This window comes from Moschus berezovskii, chromosome 16 (assembly GCF_049115385.1).
Source record: "Moschus berezovskii isolate FMDL1 chromosome 16, NW_MosBer_1.0, whole genome shotgun sequence".
Taxonomy (NCBI): Eukaryota; Metazoa; Chordata; class Mammalia; order Artiodactyla; family Moschidae; genus Moschus; species Moschus berezovskii.
This window is the reverse complement of record NC_142475.1, coordinates 46,795,697-46,813,145: the sequence shown is the minus strand read 5'-3', so window position 1 is coordinate 46,813,145 and position 17,449 is coordinate 46,795,697. Positions and strand designations below refer to the sequence as shown.

The following is a 17,449-nucleotide window of genomic DNA, read 5'->3' as shown; positions in this document are numbered from 1 at the left end:
CGGACACAACTTATTGACTAAACCACCACCATCAGGGGAGTAATAGATGCAACTGCTATATATAAACAGCAAGGACCAAACGTATAGCACAAGGAGCTATATTCAATATCTTGTTATAAACTATAATGGAATAGACTCAAAAGAAAAATATATAGATATATACATACATGTATAACTGAATCACGTTTGTGAATGACACTTCAATTTAAAAAATAAATTAATTAATTTCTTATTCTAGCTCACACTTTTGGTGACTTTTCATCATCAGATCTCTAAACCAGAAAGTGGTTTTATTTTTCTTTTAAGTATTTACACTGCCCTTCCTACCTCCAAAAAAAAAGTCCCAAAGTCTGTGCCTTTTCCTTGGAAAGAAAAACGCAAATAAATGCCATCATTGCTATTAATAACTGCTCATACACATCCGGTTCTGAGCACCATGGTCACTGAGCTCTCAGCCTCCTGCATGTTAAGAGGGCAGGTCAGAGGCAGGTCAAGAGGCAGTGAATCTTAATGGTTAGAACCCCTCTTTCCTTTCTTTCCAGCATCAGCCACAACCAATTTTCATCCTCGTCACACTCTATTTGTTTGATGCATAGGGACCAAGTGAGCTATTCCAGGACACAAGATGCTGATCAGCTCAGATAAACAAACGTTTACAGAGTGCATGTAAAGGGCTTGGCATTAAGTTTGGCCCTGGAAATATATAAACAAGTCACTGTCCAGGACAGGGAAACCTGGCGTGCTGCAGTCCATGGTGTCGCAAAGAGTTGGACAACAACTGAGCGACTGAACTGAACTGTCCTGGCTCTGGGGCAGTTTTCCTGTCTAGATTTTATTCTTCACCTCAAATACCAAACTGGTAATACAACCTGGTGCCCAATTTGAATTTTGATAGCCAATCTCTTCCAAACTCTCAGGTCATATTCCAATCTGGGCTCTTTTCATGGGGTCCAACAAGCCTTGCCCAGGCAAAGGAAAACATTGCCTTATTCCCCCCATCATTGTCAGACACCCAAGCTCATCTTAATCCTGTGAATGCATGACCATTACAATTCAATTAAGAGAGAGTATCTCAGCCCCTGGTCAAATCCATTTTAATTAAATAACAATGAGCCTCTTTAAAGCACTTACTACTTGTGTGCCCGGCCTGGTCGAGATAATACTAGTAACATCAACAAATGCTAAAACAGCATTTCCGGTATGTCAGGCGGGATTCTAAGGATTCTCATACATGCGCATGCGTGCTTGTTAAGTCGCTTCAGTTGTGTCCTACTCTTTTGCGACCCCACGGACTGTAGCCCGGCAGGCTCCTTTATCCATGGGATTCTCCAGCCAAGAATATACATATAACCTCATTCAGTCTCCGCAGCCACCCTGTGATATCAGTTATTACCATCATTCCCATCTACTGATGAGGAAAGTGACTGCAGGGAGTCACACAGGCATCCTCTGTATCATGCAGCCAGTGAATATCATTGTAGCTCAAATCTGAACCCAGACAGTCAGGCTCAAAAAACTGTGTTCTTGCTCACTAGCTGGCTTTCATATGTTATTTCTAATCATATAAGAATATGTTATTATCCCTTCTTTACAAATGAGGACGAACTGAGGCTGAGAGAGGTTTAAAAACTTGCTCAAGTGCAAGGCAAAGGCTGAAGCAGATATGTCTGACTCAACATGTCCTGCCCTTTCCCAAAAGATGACCCATGGGGCTTGGCACTAGTGTCTATATATACACTTTGCAGTTGACAAAGTGCTCTGGCATATAGTATCTTATTTCTTTATCACAGAGACCCAGCAATATAGATCTTATTTATCTCTGTTTGTAAAAACAAAATTGAGGCTTAGAAGTTGAAATAACTTTTCCAAGGTGCCATAATTAGTTAGCTGTGACTCAAAGCCAGGTATTCTGATTCTAAGTCAAGGTTTCCCTCACTTTGACCAACTGCCTTCCATTTTCAAGTTAGTTTCTATTTGCCATGCATACATTACAGCCAGTTGAGCCCCAGTTCTAGGTTATACTGTCTGGGGCTGAAAAGGCAAAGCTCTGCTTCTGTCAGATCAAGGGAGAGAAGAGAAAGTGGCTAATTAGAGATCCAACTGAGAGTTGTAACAACTTAAGTTATCAGGAAAGAAGAACATATATATATATATATATATATATATGGCATACCTTGTGGCTCAGCTGGTAAAGAATCCACCTGCAATGCAGGAGACCCGGGTTCGATCCCAGGGTTGGGAAGATCCCCTGGAGAAGGGAAAGGCTACCCACTCCAGTATTCTGACCTGAAGAATTCCATGAACTGTATAGTCACTGGGGTAGCAAACAGTCAGGTACAACTGAGCAATTTTCACTTTCACTTTCATATATATATTTATATAGGCTTCCCAGGTGATGCTAGTGGTAAAGAACCTGCCTGCCAACGCAGGAGACGTAAGCTACATAAGGACGAAGAAATGGCAACCCACTCCAGTATTCTTACCAGAAGAATCTCATGGACAGAGAAGCCTATATATTTGTGTGTGTGTATATATATATTCACCAGCAGACATTTCCATCAAAATGATTAGCTTGTAGCTGATGCTACATCATAGGTTAAATCTGTAAGATGATGAAAGCGAAAGTGAAGTCGCTCAGTTGTGTCCTACTCTTTGCAACCCCATGGACTGTAGCCTACCAGGCTCCTCAGTCCATGGAATTTTCCAGGCAAGAGTACTGGAGTGGGTTGCCATTTCCTTCTCCAGGGGATCTTCCCGACCCAGGGATCAAACCCAGGTCTCCTGCATTGCAGGCAGATGCTTTACTGTCTGAGCCACCAGGGCAATAAGATGATGAAACAGGACTAAAACTGTGGTTTCAAACCAGTGCCTCAGTGAGTACAACCTGGGGGTTTCTTGAAGGTTCATGGTAGGCACCTATTGGGTAGTCTGCCCAGTCCCTTCCCTGGGCATGAGCTGCAGAGTCATGATTCATGAAGGAGCAAGTGGATCCTTTCCACATGGTGGATGGTTCAAGTAACATATAAACCATGGTCGGCAGGCAGCCAACGCTAAATAAGGGGAGTACAAAAACCAGGTTATAAAGAAAAAGAGGACTGAAGAAAATAAGAAAATACTCAGAGAAAACCAGAAAGAAAACTGCTTGAATTTCCTTTCTTAAGATTTTTCTTTTGTTTACGTCATTCTTAAGGCTTTTGTTTGTTTGTTTGCTTAAACTAGTTCATGCCAAGTTCCACTACTTGCAATCAAATAAACTAGAAATAGTCAAAGTGTGAAATGGAGGAAGGTGGGATGGATAGGCAAATAGACAAGGTTTGAAGCCTCACATTCTTATTAGGCTTTGTTATGGGTTGAACTGTTCAACTTCGGCTTCTTCAGCATTATTGGTTGGGGCATAGACTTGGATTACGGTAATATTGAATGGTTTGCCTTGGAAACGAACAGAAATCATTCTGTCGTTTTTAAGATTGCATCCAAGTACTGCATTTCGGACTCTTTTGTTGACCATGATGGCTACTCCATTTCTTCTAAGGGATTCCTGCCCACAGTAGTAGATATAATGGTCATCTGAGTTAAATTCACCCATTCCAGTCCATTTTAATTCACTGATTCCTAGAATGTCTATGTTCACTCTTGCCATCTCCTGTTTGACCACTTCCAATTTGCCTTGATTCATGGACCTAACATTCCAGGTTCCTATGCAATATTGCTCTTTATAGCATCGGACCTTGCTTCTAGCATCAGTCACATCCACAACTGGGTACTTGTTTCGCTTTGGCTCCATCCCTTCATTCTTTCTGGAGTTATTTCTCCACTGATCTCCAGTAGCATACTGGGCAACTACCAACCTAGGGAATTCCTCATTCAGTATCCTATCATTTTGCCTTTTGATACTGTTCATGGGGTTCTCAAGGCAAGTATACTGAAGTGGTTTGCCATTCCCTTCTCCAGTGGACTACAGAAGAGTTCTATGAAGACCTACAAGAACTTTTAGAACTAACACCCAAAAAAGATGTGCTTTTCATTATAAGGGACTGGAATGCAAAAGTAGGAAGTCAAGAAACACCTGGAGTAACAGGCAAATTTGGCCTTGGAGCACGGAATGAAGCAGGGCAAAGGCTAATAGAGTTTTGACAAGAGAACGCACTGATCATAGCAAACACCCTCTTCCAACAACACAAGAGAAGACTCTACACATGGACATCACCAGATGGTCAACACCAAAATCAGACTGATTATATTCTTTGCAGCCAAAGATGGAGAAGCTCTATACAGTTAGCAAAAACAAGACCAGGAGCTGACTGTGGCTCAGATCATGAACTCCTTATTGCCAAATTCAGACTTAAATTGAAGAAAGTAGGGAAAACCACTAGACCATTCAGATATGACCTAAATCAAATCCCTTATGATTATACAGTGGAAGTAAGAAATAGATTTAAGGATCTAGATCTGATAGATAGAGTGCCTGATGAACTCTGGATGGAGGTTCGTGACATTGTACAGGAGACAGGGACCAAGACCATCCCCATGGAAAAGAAATGCAAAAAAGCAAAATGGCTGTCTGAGGAGGCCTTACAAATAGCTGTGAAAAGAAGAGAAGCGAAAAGCAAAGGAGAAAAGGAAAGATATAAGCATCTGAATGCAGAGTTCCAAAGAATAGCAAGGAGAGATAAGAAAGACTTCCTCAGCGATCAATGCAAAGACATAGAGGAAAACAACAGAATAGGAAAAACAAGAGATCTTTTCAAGAAAATTAGAGATATCAAGGGAACATTTCATGCAAAGATGGGCTCGATAAAGGACAGAAATGGTATGGACCTAACAGAAGCAGAAGATATTAAAAAGAGGTGGCAAGAATACACAGAAGAACTGTACAAAAAAGATCTTCACGACGAAGATAATCACGATGGCGTGATCACTCACCTGGAACCAGACATCTTGGAATGTGAAGTCAAGTGGGCCTTAGAGAGCATCACGATGAACAAAGCTAGTGGAGGTGATGGAATTCCAGTAGAGCTATTTCAAATCTTGAAAGATGATGCTGTGAAAGTGCTGCACTCAATATGCCAGCAAATTTGGAAAACTCAGCAGTGGCCACAGGACTGGAAAAGGTTAGTCTTCATTCCAATCCCAAAGAAAGGGAATTCCAAAGAATGCTCAAACTACCGCACAATTGCACTCATCTCACACGCTAGTAAAGTCATGCTTAAAATTCTCCAAGCTAGGCTTCAGCAATATGTGAATTGTGAACTTCCAGATGTTCAAGCAGGTTTTAGAAAAGGCAGAGAAACCAGAGATCAAATTGTCAACATCCACTGGATCATGGAGAAAGCAAGAGAGTTCCAGAAAAACATCTATTTCTGCTTCATTGACTATGCCAAAGCCTTTGACTGTGTCAATCACAATAAACTGTGGAACATTCTGAAAGAGATGGGAATCCCAGACCACCTGACCTGCCTCTTGAGAAACCTGTAAGCAGGTCAGGAAGCAACAGTTAGAACTGGACATGGAACAACAGACTGGTTCCAAATAGGAAAAGGAGTACGTCAAGGTTGTATATTGTCACCCTGCTTATTTAACTTCTATGTAGAGTACATCATGAGGAACGCTGGGCTGGAAGAAGCACAGGCTGGAATCAAGATTGCTGGGAGAAATATCAATAACCTCAGATATGCAGATGACACCACCCTTATGGCCGAAAGTGAAGAGGAACTCAAAAGCTTTTGATGAAAGTGAAAGAGGAGAGTGAAAACGTTGGCTTGAAGCTCAACATTCAGAAAACAAAGATCATGGCATCTGGTCCCATCACTTCATGGGAAATAGATGGGGAAACAGTGGAAACAGTGTCAGACTTTATTTTTTGGGGCTCCAAAATCACTGCAGATGCTGATTGCAGCCATGAAATTAAAAGACGCTTACTCCTTGGAAGGAAAGTTATGACCAGCCTAGATAGCATATTAAAAAGCAGAGACATTACTTTGCCAACCAAGACATTACTTTTGCCAATCAAGGCTATGGTTGTTCTCGTGGTCATGTAAGGATGTTAGAGTTGGACTGTGAGGAAAGCTGATCGCCGAAGAATTGATGCTTTTGAACTGTGGTGTTGGAGAAAACTCTTGAGAGTCCCTTGGACTGCAAGGAGATCCAACCAGTCCATTCTAAAGGAGATCAATCCTGGGTGTTCATTGGAAGGACTGATGTTAAAGCTAAAACTCCAATACTTTGGCCACCTCATGCGACGAGTTGACTCACTGGAAAAGAGTCTGAGGCTGGGAGGGATTGGGGGTAGGAAGAGACAGGGACGACAGAGAATGAGATGGCTGGATGGCATCACCGACTCGATGGACATGAGTTTGAGTGAACTCTGGGAGTTGGTGATAGACAGGGAGGCCTGGCGTGCTGTGATTCATGGGCTTGCAAAGAGTCAGACATGACTAAGCGACTGAACTGAACTGATGGGTTGAACTGTCTCCCCTCCAAAAAGACAGGCTGAAGTCCTAATCCTTGGTATCTGTGAATGTGACTTTATTTGGAAGAAGGATCACTATAGTTGCTATCGGGCTTCCCAGGTGGCACTCGTGGTAAAGAACCCACCTGCCAATGCAGGAGACATAAGAAATGTGGATTCAATCACTGGGTAGGGAAGATTCTTTTGGAGGAGGGCATGGCAACCCACTTCAGGATTCTTGCCTGGGGAATCCCCATGAACAGAAGAGCCTAGCAGGCTACAGTCCATGGGGTCACAAAAGAGTCAGACATGACTGAAGAGACTTAGCATAGCATAATCCAATATAACTAATGTCCTTATAAGATGAGGAGAAGAGACAGAGGTGAGGTGGGGAGAATGCCCTGTGACAATGTGGTAGAGATCAAAGTGCAGTAGCTCAAATGCCAAGGGTTGTCACAGATGTCCAAAAACTCAGAAGAAGCAAGGAAATATTCCTCCAAAGCTTTCAGAGAAAACCCTGCCAACACCCTGACTTGGGACTGCTAGCCTCTGGAACTGTGAGATAGTAATTTTCTGTTGTTTTAAGCCACCCAGTTTATTGTACTTTGTTATAGCAGCCTGGTGGAACTAATACAGGCTTCCAATAAGATGTTTCTGATTTTAAAAAAGAAACTGAAAACTACTAAATTCCATATTTTTCAATGTATCTAAAAATTTCACTTAAATAAAATATCCCACTCATGATAAAGCTGAATAAATAAAACTCTGACTAATTTATAATTCCCCAGCTAATTAGTCTCATATGGATGTCATACACTTGATTAACTACTTTCAGTATCTCTCCTAAAGAGTGTTCTCACTGTTAATGAAATAAATATTTAAGTTTTCCATTTTGGTTAAAAGTTACTTTTCCTTTTCAGAATGTCCAAATGTAGGAATAAGGTACATACATATTTTAGTTCATGGTCCTTGCAAAACCCAGCATCTCAGCAAAAACTGCTGTTAGCATATCAAATTTACCATAATTTAAAAAAATGTAGGAAGTATAGTTATGAGATTGAAACCCTAAAATATAATTATTCCAAAGAACTCTAAAATTTTATCATCTGAAATTTTTGTAATAAAAGTAAATTAACTCTACCATTTATAATAAGATGTTCCTTTAAGAGTCTCAGGAGACCTGATTCCCTCTACAGCTAACAATATAACCAAACATATGTAGTATTGGTGTTTATAATACCTGGCACTGGTATAATGGTTGCATTTACAGTGTTTTATTATGGACTTGAAGACAGCCAGATAACTTTTTAACCACAACCACATCTTTTTAGCTGTATTTACAATAAAAGTGCATTAGAGGTATATTGTAGTTTTCCATTATCAAAGACCTTTTAAGTATGTGACCCCACCTGACCTACAAAATTACAATTTTAAATAAGAGAAAGTAAATATTATCATCTCTGTTTTCTAGTTGAAGAGACTGATGCTTAGTGATCCACCCCAGGTCATACAATTAGTAAAAGTTAAAACCAAGTCTTTCAATCCCTGGGTGGGGAAGATCCCTTAGAGAAGGAAATGGTAACCCACTCCAGTATTCTTGCCTAGGAAATCACACAGACAGAGGAGTCTGGTGGGCTATAGTCTATGGGGTCAAAAGAGTTGGACATGACTTAGCAACTAAACAACAACTTCTGACTCTGAATCTAAAATGTAGGTTTTATGATGCCAGGATTCTATCTAAATCAGACAGAAGGTTTATGAACTACAGAGCTCACAGCTTCTAAGGAAAAGATAGTGATTCATATCTCAATTCACTTTTTAAAAAAGAGCTAGTACATGCTTTTCTTATCTTGACATGATATCCCTGTAGAAATTCACATAATCTAAAGAAATTGAAAGATGCAGCCTTAGCTTGGCCCTTTAATGTCTGTTTCAGAAGTGCCTACCTAGAAGAGGCCAACCTTGGACCTATGGAGAGAGAGGGGGCTGCACTTATCCCAGTGGGGTCCCTCAAGAGAGGATACTGGAGTGGCCAGAATTACGACTAATATGATGTAAAGCCCTGCAAACGCCTTCCTCTTCTTTCTGTACTCATGAGGCAAGTTGAACAGTTGATAAAAACTACAAAATTACATGAGCTACTTCTTTCTAGATGCAGAAGAAAACACAGGCAGTAAATTCCAGAAAAAGAAAGGTGGGATTTCTGATTTAAATGTTTTTTCTAGGACTGTTATCCCCTTAGAATCAAAATAAGAAGCTACTTCACTCTTGCCCATGGTCTCTGGTCACATGAAAGATGTATTCCACAGTGCCACTACGGTCAAGAGGCTACATTCTAGAAATACTGGGGGTGCAGTATACTCTTGTGTTTACTCTGAATACATTGACTTTTCCTAAGAAACATTTTGAAAGATGAACATAACAAGCAAGGGACATTTCACGTTTGGAAGTACAGGAATTTCTGGTACCAGGTCTTCTTTTAATACTTTAGTTTCCTTCAACAACAAAAAAACATAAAACCCAATTGAAAAATAGGCAGAAAACCTAAATAGACATTTCTCCAAAGACATACAGATAATTACTAGACACATGAAAAGATGATCAACATTGCTAATTATTAGAAAAATGCAAATCAAAACTACAATGTGGTATCTCCTCACACTGATCATCATTAAAAAGTCTACAAATAACAAATGCTGGAGAGGGTGTGGAGAAAAGAGAACACTCCTTCACTGCTGGTGGGAATTTAAGTTGGTACAGCCACTATGGAAAACAGTATAGAAGTTCCCCAGAAAATTAAAAATAGAATTACCATATGACTGGGCAATCTCACTCCTGGGCATATATTCAGACAAAACTATAATTCAAAAAGATACATGCATACCGATGTTCACAGCAGCACTATTCACAATAACAAAGACAAGAAAACAACCTAAATGTCCATCAACAGATGAGTGGACAAAGATGATGTGGTACATATATACACAGGAATATTACTTGGTAGTAAAAAAGAATGAAATAATGCCATTTACAGCAACATGGATGGACCTATAGATATTATCATACTACGTGAACTATGTCAGAAAGACAAATACCACATGATATTATTTATATGCAAAATCTAAAATATGACACAAATGAACCTATTTACAAAACAGAAACAGACTCACAGACATAGAAAATAGACTTCTGGTTGCCAGAGGGGTGGTGAGGGATGGACTGGGAATTGGCGGGGGGGGTTGCAGATGCGAATTATTACATATAGAATGGATAAACAACAAGGTCCTACTGTTTAGCACAAGGAACTATATTCAATATCCTGGGATAAACCTTAATGGAAAATAATATAAAGAAGGAGTCACTTTGCTATACAGTGGAAATTAACATAACATTGTAAATCAAGTATATTTCAATAAAAAATAAATTTAAAAAATCCTTTAGCTTCCTGAGTTACCTTATTACTTTCAGCTAAGTTCTAGGCCCTTTTCCTATCTTGAGCCTGTTTCCCCACTTTCTGAAGGAAAGGGGAAACCTGAGAGCCAAAGAAAGTGAGCCTGGAGGAGCCCACCTGAGGCCCCCCACACAGGGACTTTTGGAAAGACTGCTCGTTCTTCGTGGTTGAGTAGGCAGGGGCCAAATGGCCCGGAAACTGCTTCTCCAATGCCACACACCGTTTGCCCTGGAGAAACATCACTCCCTAGTTTTCTACCTCCGAGGCTGCCAAGTATCTTTCAAGAATAAAACTGCTTCACTCTTCACAGAACAAAACACCTCTGAATGGTATGGAATGAGATGGCCCAATAAACACCATTTTGTTAGGATAGGCAAACAAAATTGAATCATTATATTCTTTACCTATTTTTTTATTTGTCTCAAGTCAGTTAATTTCTTTCAGTCATAAATGAGAATGGGCAGAATATAAAATCTCCAAAGAAATATTACCTGTAGCATTTATTTGTTGAAACTGTTCGTGATTCACCAACACTTTGACTTGCCTCAATGTAAGGAGCAAAATTACATAAAAGGAGTAGAAAGTAGTAAGTTATTCCTGCATTTATTTTTCACTTACTTGATACGCACTACAGAACTATTTTTCATACAATAAGAAAATCGAGTATCACAGGCTCATAACAAGTTTAAAAGGACAAACAAATTAAACGTGTTAGGGGTACTTTTCCATTTAGGGTGAAAGCTACACCGAACAGAATGATCTCGAAGTGCTTTATGTGAATTACCTCACAAGATGATTTAGGAGATCCATAAAACATACTCTGTAATTGCATACAGTAAAGCACCTTGATAGCACTGACCCTTTGTTATTAAAATCCTAATCCATTAGCTGTTACTGCTTATTACATAACAACCAGTAGGTCTTGTAAAACACACATTTACAGGAACCACAACAGCATTACTAAAGATCATACTTCAGGTTTGTAATAATTCTACAGTGAACAAAGCTGAGGTATGAAACCACAGGACTAAAAAGCGTCATAACTAATCTGAGACTTTCAAAGGCAAAGTCACGGAATGCCACCTCAAATATTGCTGTGGAAATTTTCCAAGAAAACAACCTTTTGCTTACTGAAATAAGTTTTTTTAAATTAAAATCGATTGATTTTTTCAAGTTCGAAATCACTCACAGGTTATTTATAAAATAATCCCTAACTGGGAATATTTGCTTATGAGCCAAAAGAAGCTTGCTTTCTTCCTAGTATGAACCTGAGGAAAATTTACAAACACTTTCTCTTGTGCTCACAAGATAAACAAACAAAATAAAACCAAAGGTTCTTCTTAATTTAAAGCCCACTCAAGAGTTTATCAAACTGTGAAAATACCACACATTTTATATTCTTACCACACATAATGCGTGCGCGTGCACACACACACACACACACACAGACATGTGTGTTCATCAAAACAAATACGGACAAAACAATCCAAACTTAGACATTAATTTCAAGTTTCATGAGACAAATACATGTTTTCCCTAAGGCAAAGGAAAATAGAAGTCTAAAAATTACATTAAGCATATTGGTAAAATTAAATAATATTAAAGGTTAGCTTTTTACTCTAGAACTCTACTTTTGATAACTGATACCTTTAAGGAAGATATAAATTAGGTTTGGTTGATGAAATAGCACACTACTTAATTCATAACTTTAAAAATCATTAAAAATTGGGACAGAGCTTTTGAGGAATTTCCAGACACTCAAGTTACAACAAAAATAGTAATTACAATTTTAAGAGCAATAACTCTTGCCTTAGGACTGACATTCTGTTTACTTACAGACTGTCCATTTATCCCCCGGGGGTCTTCCATTGAAGATTTCTTCTTCCGAATTATATATGGGCTATTAGCTCCACACTTCTTCAAAGACTTCCAACACCCCAGCACCTGTGATGAACAGAGCACCAAGCAGCCGTATTAATTGTGTGGCATGAAATTAAGGACCGATCTTTACATCTGCAGCTTTCCATTCACTAGCATGTATACACAAGTCAGGAATGCTTACCTTCACTGAACGAATCTTTAAAATAAATATTATGGGCTCACTGTTCATCACAATTTACATGAGCCAAATGTGGCCAAATTATAGCTCAGTGTGTCTGCTGTCAGCAGCTGCAACCCAAGTTAAAAAAAAAAAAAAAAGAATGAAGAGGGCAGCGAGGGAGCTTTCCACACACATTATTTCTGAGCCCAACTATCCAAGAGCCTTTTCTTTTCTTTTTTCTTTTTGAAATTGGTTTCTCCACACTATCTATCAACGTCAGCTGTACCACAATGCCAAGAGGAAATACTAACAAAGAAATATGATTGTAGTCTGAGGGAGAATAAAAGAGAAAAATCTAGAGTTGAGTGTTTTACCCTCAGGGCAAGGATATTATTATACTATTTCTTAGCAAGTTTACTTAGGTCACAGCTTCACGGTTGATCAATTCTGAAACTTCAAGAGACTCAACACCTTCGAGAAGAGTGGGATTTGGGGATGCTGCAAGCTATAGACGATGAATGTAGTATTTTGAAATCTATTGTATGGTTAGTTATCTTCAAATAGTAGTAATATAGCCACCAGGCTGCCTAATTTCATTTCCTAACTCTCAGAATTAATTTTCATACTCAAGTTCAAATGAGGAACCAAAAGAAATTCTCAGTTTTTCTTGCTTGGTCTTAGCAACTAAGAAATTATTCTACACTCCTCATATCAACTTCAACACAGATATTTAAATAGACATGAAAATTTAAGCAAAAAAAAATAGACACAATCTTAATATCACTCAAGGTAATGTTACAGAACAAAGAACATACAGTCGTGTAAACTTCAGAATCACTTGTTATAAAGGTACTTGAACTTCTGCATGTAGGCATGGTAAGAAAACCACTGCCGCAGAAGTCAAGAGATCTGAATTCAGGTTCTGACTCTATCACTAACAAGTGGAATGACCTCGGGCAAATGATTTTGGCTCCCTGAGCCTCAGTTTTATTATTTGCAAAATGGGAGACTTTAACTGGATGATAGCTTAGATTTTAGATTTATAATTTAATGAAAGTATGCATTTACACACATGATTTTCAGGTAAAATATTCCAAGCTAGGCTCATTTGGGATGTAATTTTGAAATGCCGGAGTAATTCTCATTTATGATATGACTTTTTGCTCACAATTATCAAGATTGGAAAACATATGCTTTATTCACTGTAAACACAAAAGTGATGCTTTTTGGACAATATAAGACTTATAAATAACTAGCTCCTAAAATGTGGACAGTCCTTAGTAGAGCAGAATATTCCTGTAGTTTTAACAAAAAAACAAAGTCAGTAAATAAAAATCATATGGATATATTTAAGTCCTGCTAACCCAAGAAAAAAACAATACACGACTCTATTTTGAATTGCACAAAATTTCAAAACCAAATCTTAAAATCTACCACCATTGCTTTCAGAGGCTTTCTTGACTAATTAGGGAAGAGATATTATAGAAATCAGAGGTTTTGTGTGTGTGTGTGTGTGTGTGTGTGTGTGTGTGTGTTTTCATGGCTTTCTTTACTCTCTGGAGGCAAGTTAACATTTGCAGGCAATAAAATAGTGTTTTAAAATAATGATAATAATTCTGCCTTACATTGGTAAAACGCTTTACAGTTTACAAAGTGTTTTCACATAAATTGCCCACAGTGCATTTATATGTGGTGAGACAAAGTCCAGTCTCATTCCTCACAGAAGGGGGCAGGCCCAGGACAAAGCCCCCTCTGATTTCCCCTAAATTCCCATCCTTTCCATACCTGTCCTGAGAACATGTTTCAATCAAAGCCTGTATATTTGATATTCCAGGATTATTTCCCATGTGTTTCTTTTCCATATTTCCATATTGAACTTACTGAACAGTTTAAGGTATTAAGAATGGTCAAGTTACATGAGCATGAAAGGTATTTCATCCGTCATTTTATTTCTTCTGAAGACAAAACTATTCTGTACTAAATACTATGTTTGTTATTGTTTCCTGGGCTAAAAAAGAGAAGATTGAGATTATCGAGAAGCCAAAAGAGTCAGCATTCATCTAGTTCAGGTAGATGTCTCCACTAAGAAAGACTATGACTCACAAATCACAAAATCACAGAGACCCATGGACTTTATTTACAAATCCTCCTGCTTGCTAAATCAGCATAGTTGCTTCCAGATTTCTACATGTCAATCCAAACCATGAAATATATGCCATGACTGGGTCTACTGATATTTAGGAGCCTGGCTCTGGAAAGCCCTTAATTCCCTTGTTGGACTTGGTCTTTCATGGTTTATAAATAAGCCTGCACCCATTACAGCACTTATCTAATGAGACTGTCATTATTTCTCTACTGTCTCCACCACTAGATTGTAGCTCCATGAGGCCTAGGACCATGCTCCCCTCTCTTGTTCTGATCACATATGGCACTCATTAAATATTTTGAATGAATGAATGAATATTATTGATACATAACAACTTCTGAATACATGTAAACTATGAGCTAGAAGTAGATGGGTAGTTAAATGGTGCTGCTATCATTCAATCAACTTAAAAATGACTCATCATATTTTAGGTCTTCAACATTTGTGCAAATACCCTAAGAAACAGGCTCAAGCAAAAACAGGTTAGTTGATTCCTATCTATCTACCTGCTTACCTACATATTACACATAGAGAACAGCCATTCATAAAACTATATAGACCTGAAGAGTACTTAGAGTTGAACTTCAAAGAGATTTTGTCTGAACTAAGGTGGTTCCTAGGAAAAAAGGAATAGAAGAATGTCCAAGGAGGTTGATCTGAGTGTAGGATGGAGAGGGAAGATGCACGCTGACGGAAGGATTGGCAACATGAAATTTGTGGAGATTTGTAAAGTAGTACGGACAGGTGTCGTGGTATCAAAGGTGTCCCTACATGGCCAGGTGCCATAAGCCAATCCATGTACATTGCATTCACAGCCCCAGGCCATGTGCCCACCTTGGCAGCTGGTGCTGAGCAGAAGCAGGCAGATGACAAGAGGGACAGTGGGAGGATCTGGGCAAGAAGAAACAGGAAGTACTGACTCTGTTTGAACTGACCTTTCCAGCACCTGGGGGAGCTATGCCTTCTTCAGTCCCAATCCTCTGGACTGTTGATGAAACACCATGGAAAAGTAAACTTACACAGACTCTTCTGACACAAGATTAATGGAAGCCTTAAGAATTTCCTTTATATTTGCCACTCTTGGGGGAGTGGGGTAGGAAGGAGCCGAAATCATTGTAGACACACCAGCAAAGAAACAATGGCAAATAAATGTTAGATGTATATGCTGATAAAAGATGCTACAGAAAACACCAAATCAAGACTACAATTTGACAAATCTCGCAATCACATAAAACCCTCTCTGGGGGCCCAAAGGCATTATGAAATTGCACCCCTGGTGATTACATTACAATGATACCTATAGACCCATATTTGGAAATGTATTTCATACTCCACTGTAACTAACAAGCTTATTGTTAAAATACAGAATAGTTCTAGATACAGAAACTTTTTGCAGCTTCCCTGGTGGCTCAGTTGGTAAAGAGTCTGCCTGCAGTGCGGGTAGACCCAGGTTCAATCAATCCAGGGGTCGGAAAGATCCCCTGGAGAAGGAAATGGCAACACACTACAGTATTCTTGCCTGGAGAATTCCATGGACAGAGGAGCCTGGTGGGTGAAAGACAATGGGGTCACAAATATAGGAGAAAATACATCTGTTCCATGCATTCCTGCTATAATTTAAGCTCTTCCCAATTCTATAAACACCCTTGCTACTTAAAAAAATAAATGGGTTCTGTAAGTCCATATTCACCACCCCACATTGACACTTCCTATTCTTTTTCCACCCATTTTCCAACTGCCAGGCAGTTGATAAAATAAGCAACAGCACTTCATTTTACCCCGGTAAAAATTATCTTACTTTTACTTTAGTTCTAGCTCATCACAAGTATAAGTAGTGTGCAGTGTAGTAGCATATGTGCTCAGTTGTGTCTGACTCTTTGCGACCCCATGGACTGTAGCCACCAGGTTCCTCTCTGCCCATGGGATTTCCCAGGCAAGAATATTGGAGTGGATTGCCATTTCCTTCTCCAGGGGATCTTCCTGACCCAGGGCTTAAACCTGCATCTGAGTCTCCTGCATTGGCAGGCAGATTCTTTATCATCATCAAAAACAATCTGACTATTGTCAGATCAAAAGATTGGAAGATGAGAAGCTGAAATAAGTGTGCAAGTTACAAAGCCATGAAATAGAGAAAGGGTCTAGTTAGGCAGGTGGATGGAATAGATTTTCCAGATTGAAGCAAAGCAAGGTGAGGGTGGAGTTGGGGATTAATATGATTGGGAAGAAAATAATCCTTTCAAAAATTTTATATAACACATATATTTAAATTTTTCCTGCTAGTTCTAAAAAAAAAAGGGGGGTGGGGCTTAGTTTAGATGACATATAAATCATCTCTAATGAACCAGAGACCCATCAGACACTGTTAGTAACTTACAGCTCCTTGGATGAAAGAGTATTTTCATTACAACACACCATCACTTTCATCTTTGCCTTCTCACCAAGTGTTGAGTTTTCTAACATTCCTGAGAAGCAGAAGGAAACTAGAGGCTGAACACTGCTCTGTAGAAAAGAAAAGGGCTATTCTGAAATATGTCCCCAGAAGACCACAACTGCAGATTGAATAAACATATCAAATCAAGGGGTCTTTAAGAAAATTTACAAACAGAAGCCTGCAGTGAAATGAACCATTGGATAAATGACCTCCAGAGACTTCTTCAACTCACTATTCCATGAGCGGCTGTGTCTCAAGGTGGCTTCTTCTTTGCTTTCCTCACCTTCTTCAGAAATACGGTTATATCAAGGGAAATAGAGATTTGGCATGCTCAGGTGAGTCAGATTCAAAAACCAGATTCTCACTGACCTTTCCAATTGTTGGAAGGACCACACTCCCCAACCACGGAAGCCATTAAGGAAAATCAAGTTCAGCTCTATGTTGGTGAAATTTTATGGCTGGAGATGCAGTTTCTATAGAAATAAATGTTGACACACTTACTTGCTTTTATAGCTTTTCCACTGACTTACTGATGCTGGTATTCTAAAGTTTGAAGTATGAAGCCTCTGTTCTTTACAGAATGTCTGAATAAATATGACCAGATTTCTGTTTCCACCACATGCAACTTCCTTCAAAGGAAGAATATAAGACAAGGGGATAAACCAGAGAGCTGACACTAATTAGGAAAATGATGAGGCGTGCTGTGATTCTTGGGGTCACAAAGAGTCGGACATGAATGAGCGACTGAACTGAACTGAACTGAAAGTCGAATTCAAGCTTTGTTTCCAAGAGTATTAGACCTACACACTATTTCAATGTAGTACTTTCTACATTATAAAGAAAACTCTAAAGACACACACCGTAATTCCATCAACCCAACGTGTCTGTATGCATACACAATTTTACAGAGCTGTAATCAGAGCAAATATTCA

The 17,449-nt window shown here is 39.1% G+C and overlaps 1 protein-coding gene across 7 annotated transcripts in view; it reads right to left on the bottom strand.

The window, feature by feature from the left end:
- Window positions 1-17,449, bottom strand: part of EYA1 (EYA transcriptional coactivator and phosphatase 1) — a 381,182-nt gene that overhangs the window by 355,770 nt on the left and 7,963 nt on the right. For all 7 annotated transcript variants that reach the window (XM_055431627.2, XM_055431630.2, XM_055431626.2 and 4 more), the window contains one exon: window positions 11,736-11,843. In XM_055431627.2, coding sequence (XP_055287602.1) covers window positions 11,736-11,768 — 33 coding nt within the window. In that variant the 5' untranslated portion in view covers window positions 11,769-11,843. Of the gene's footprint in view, window positions 1-11,735; window positions 11,844-17,449 lie in introns of those variants that run through there.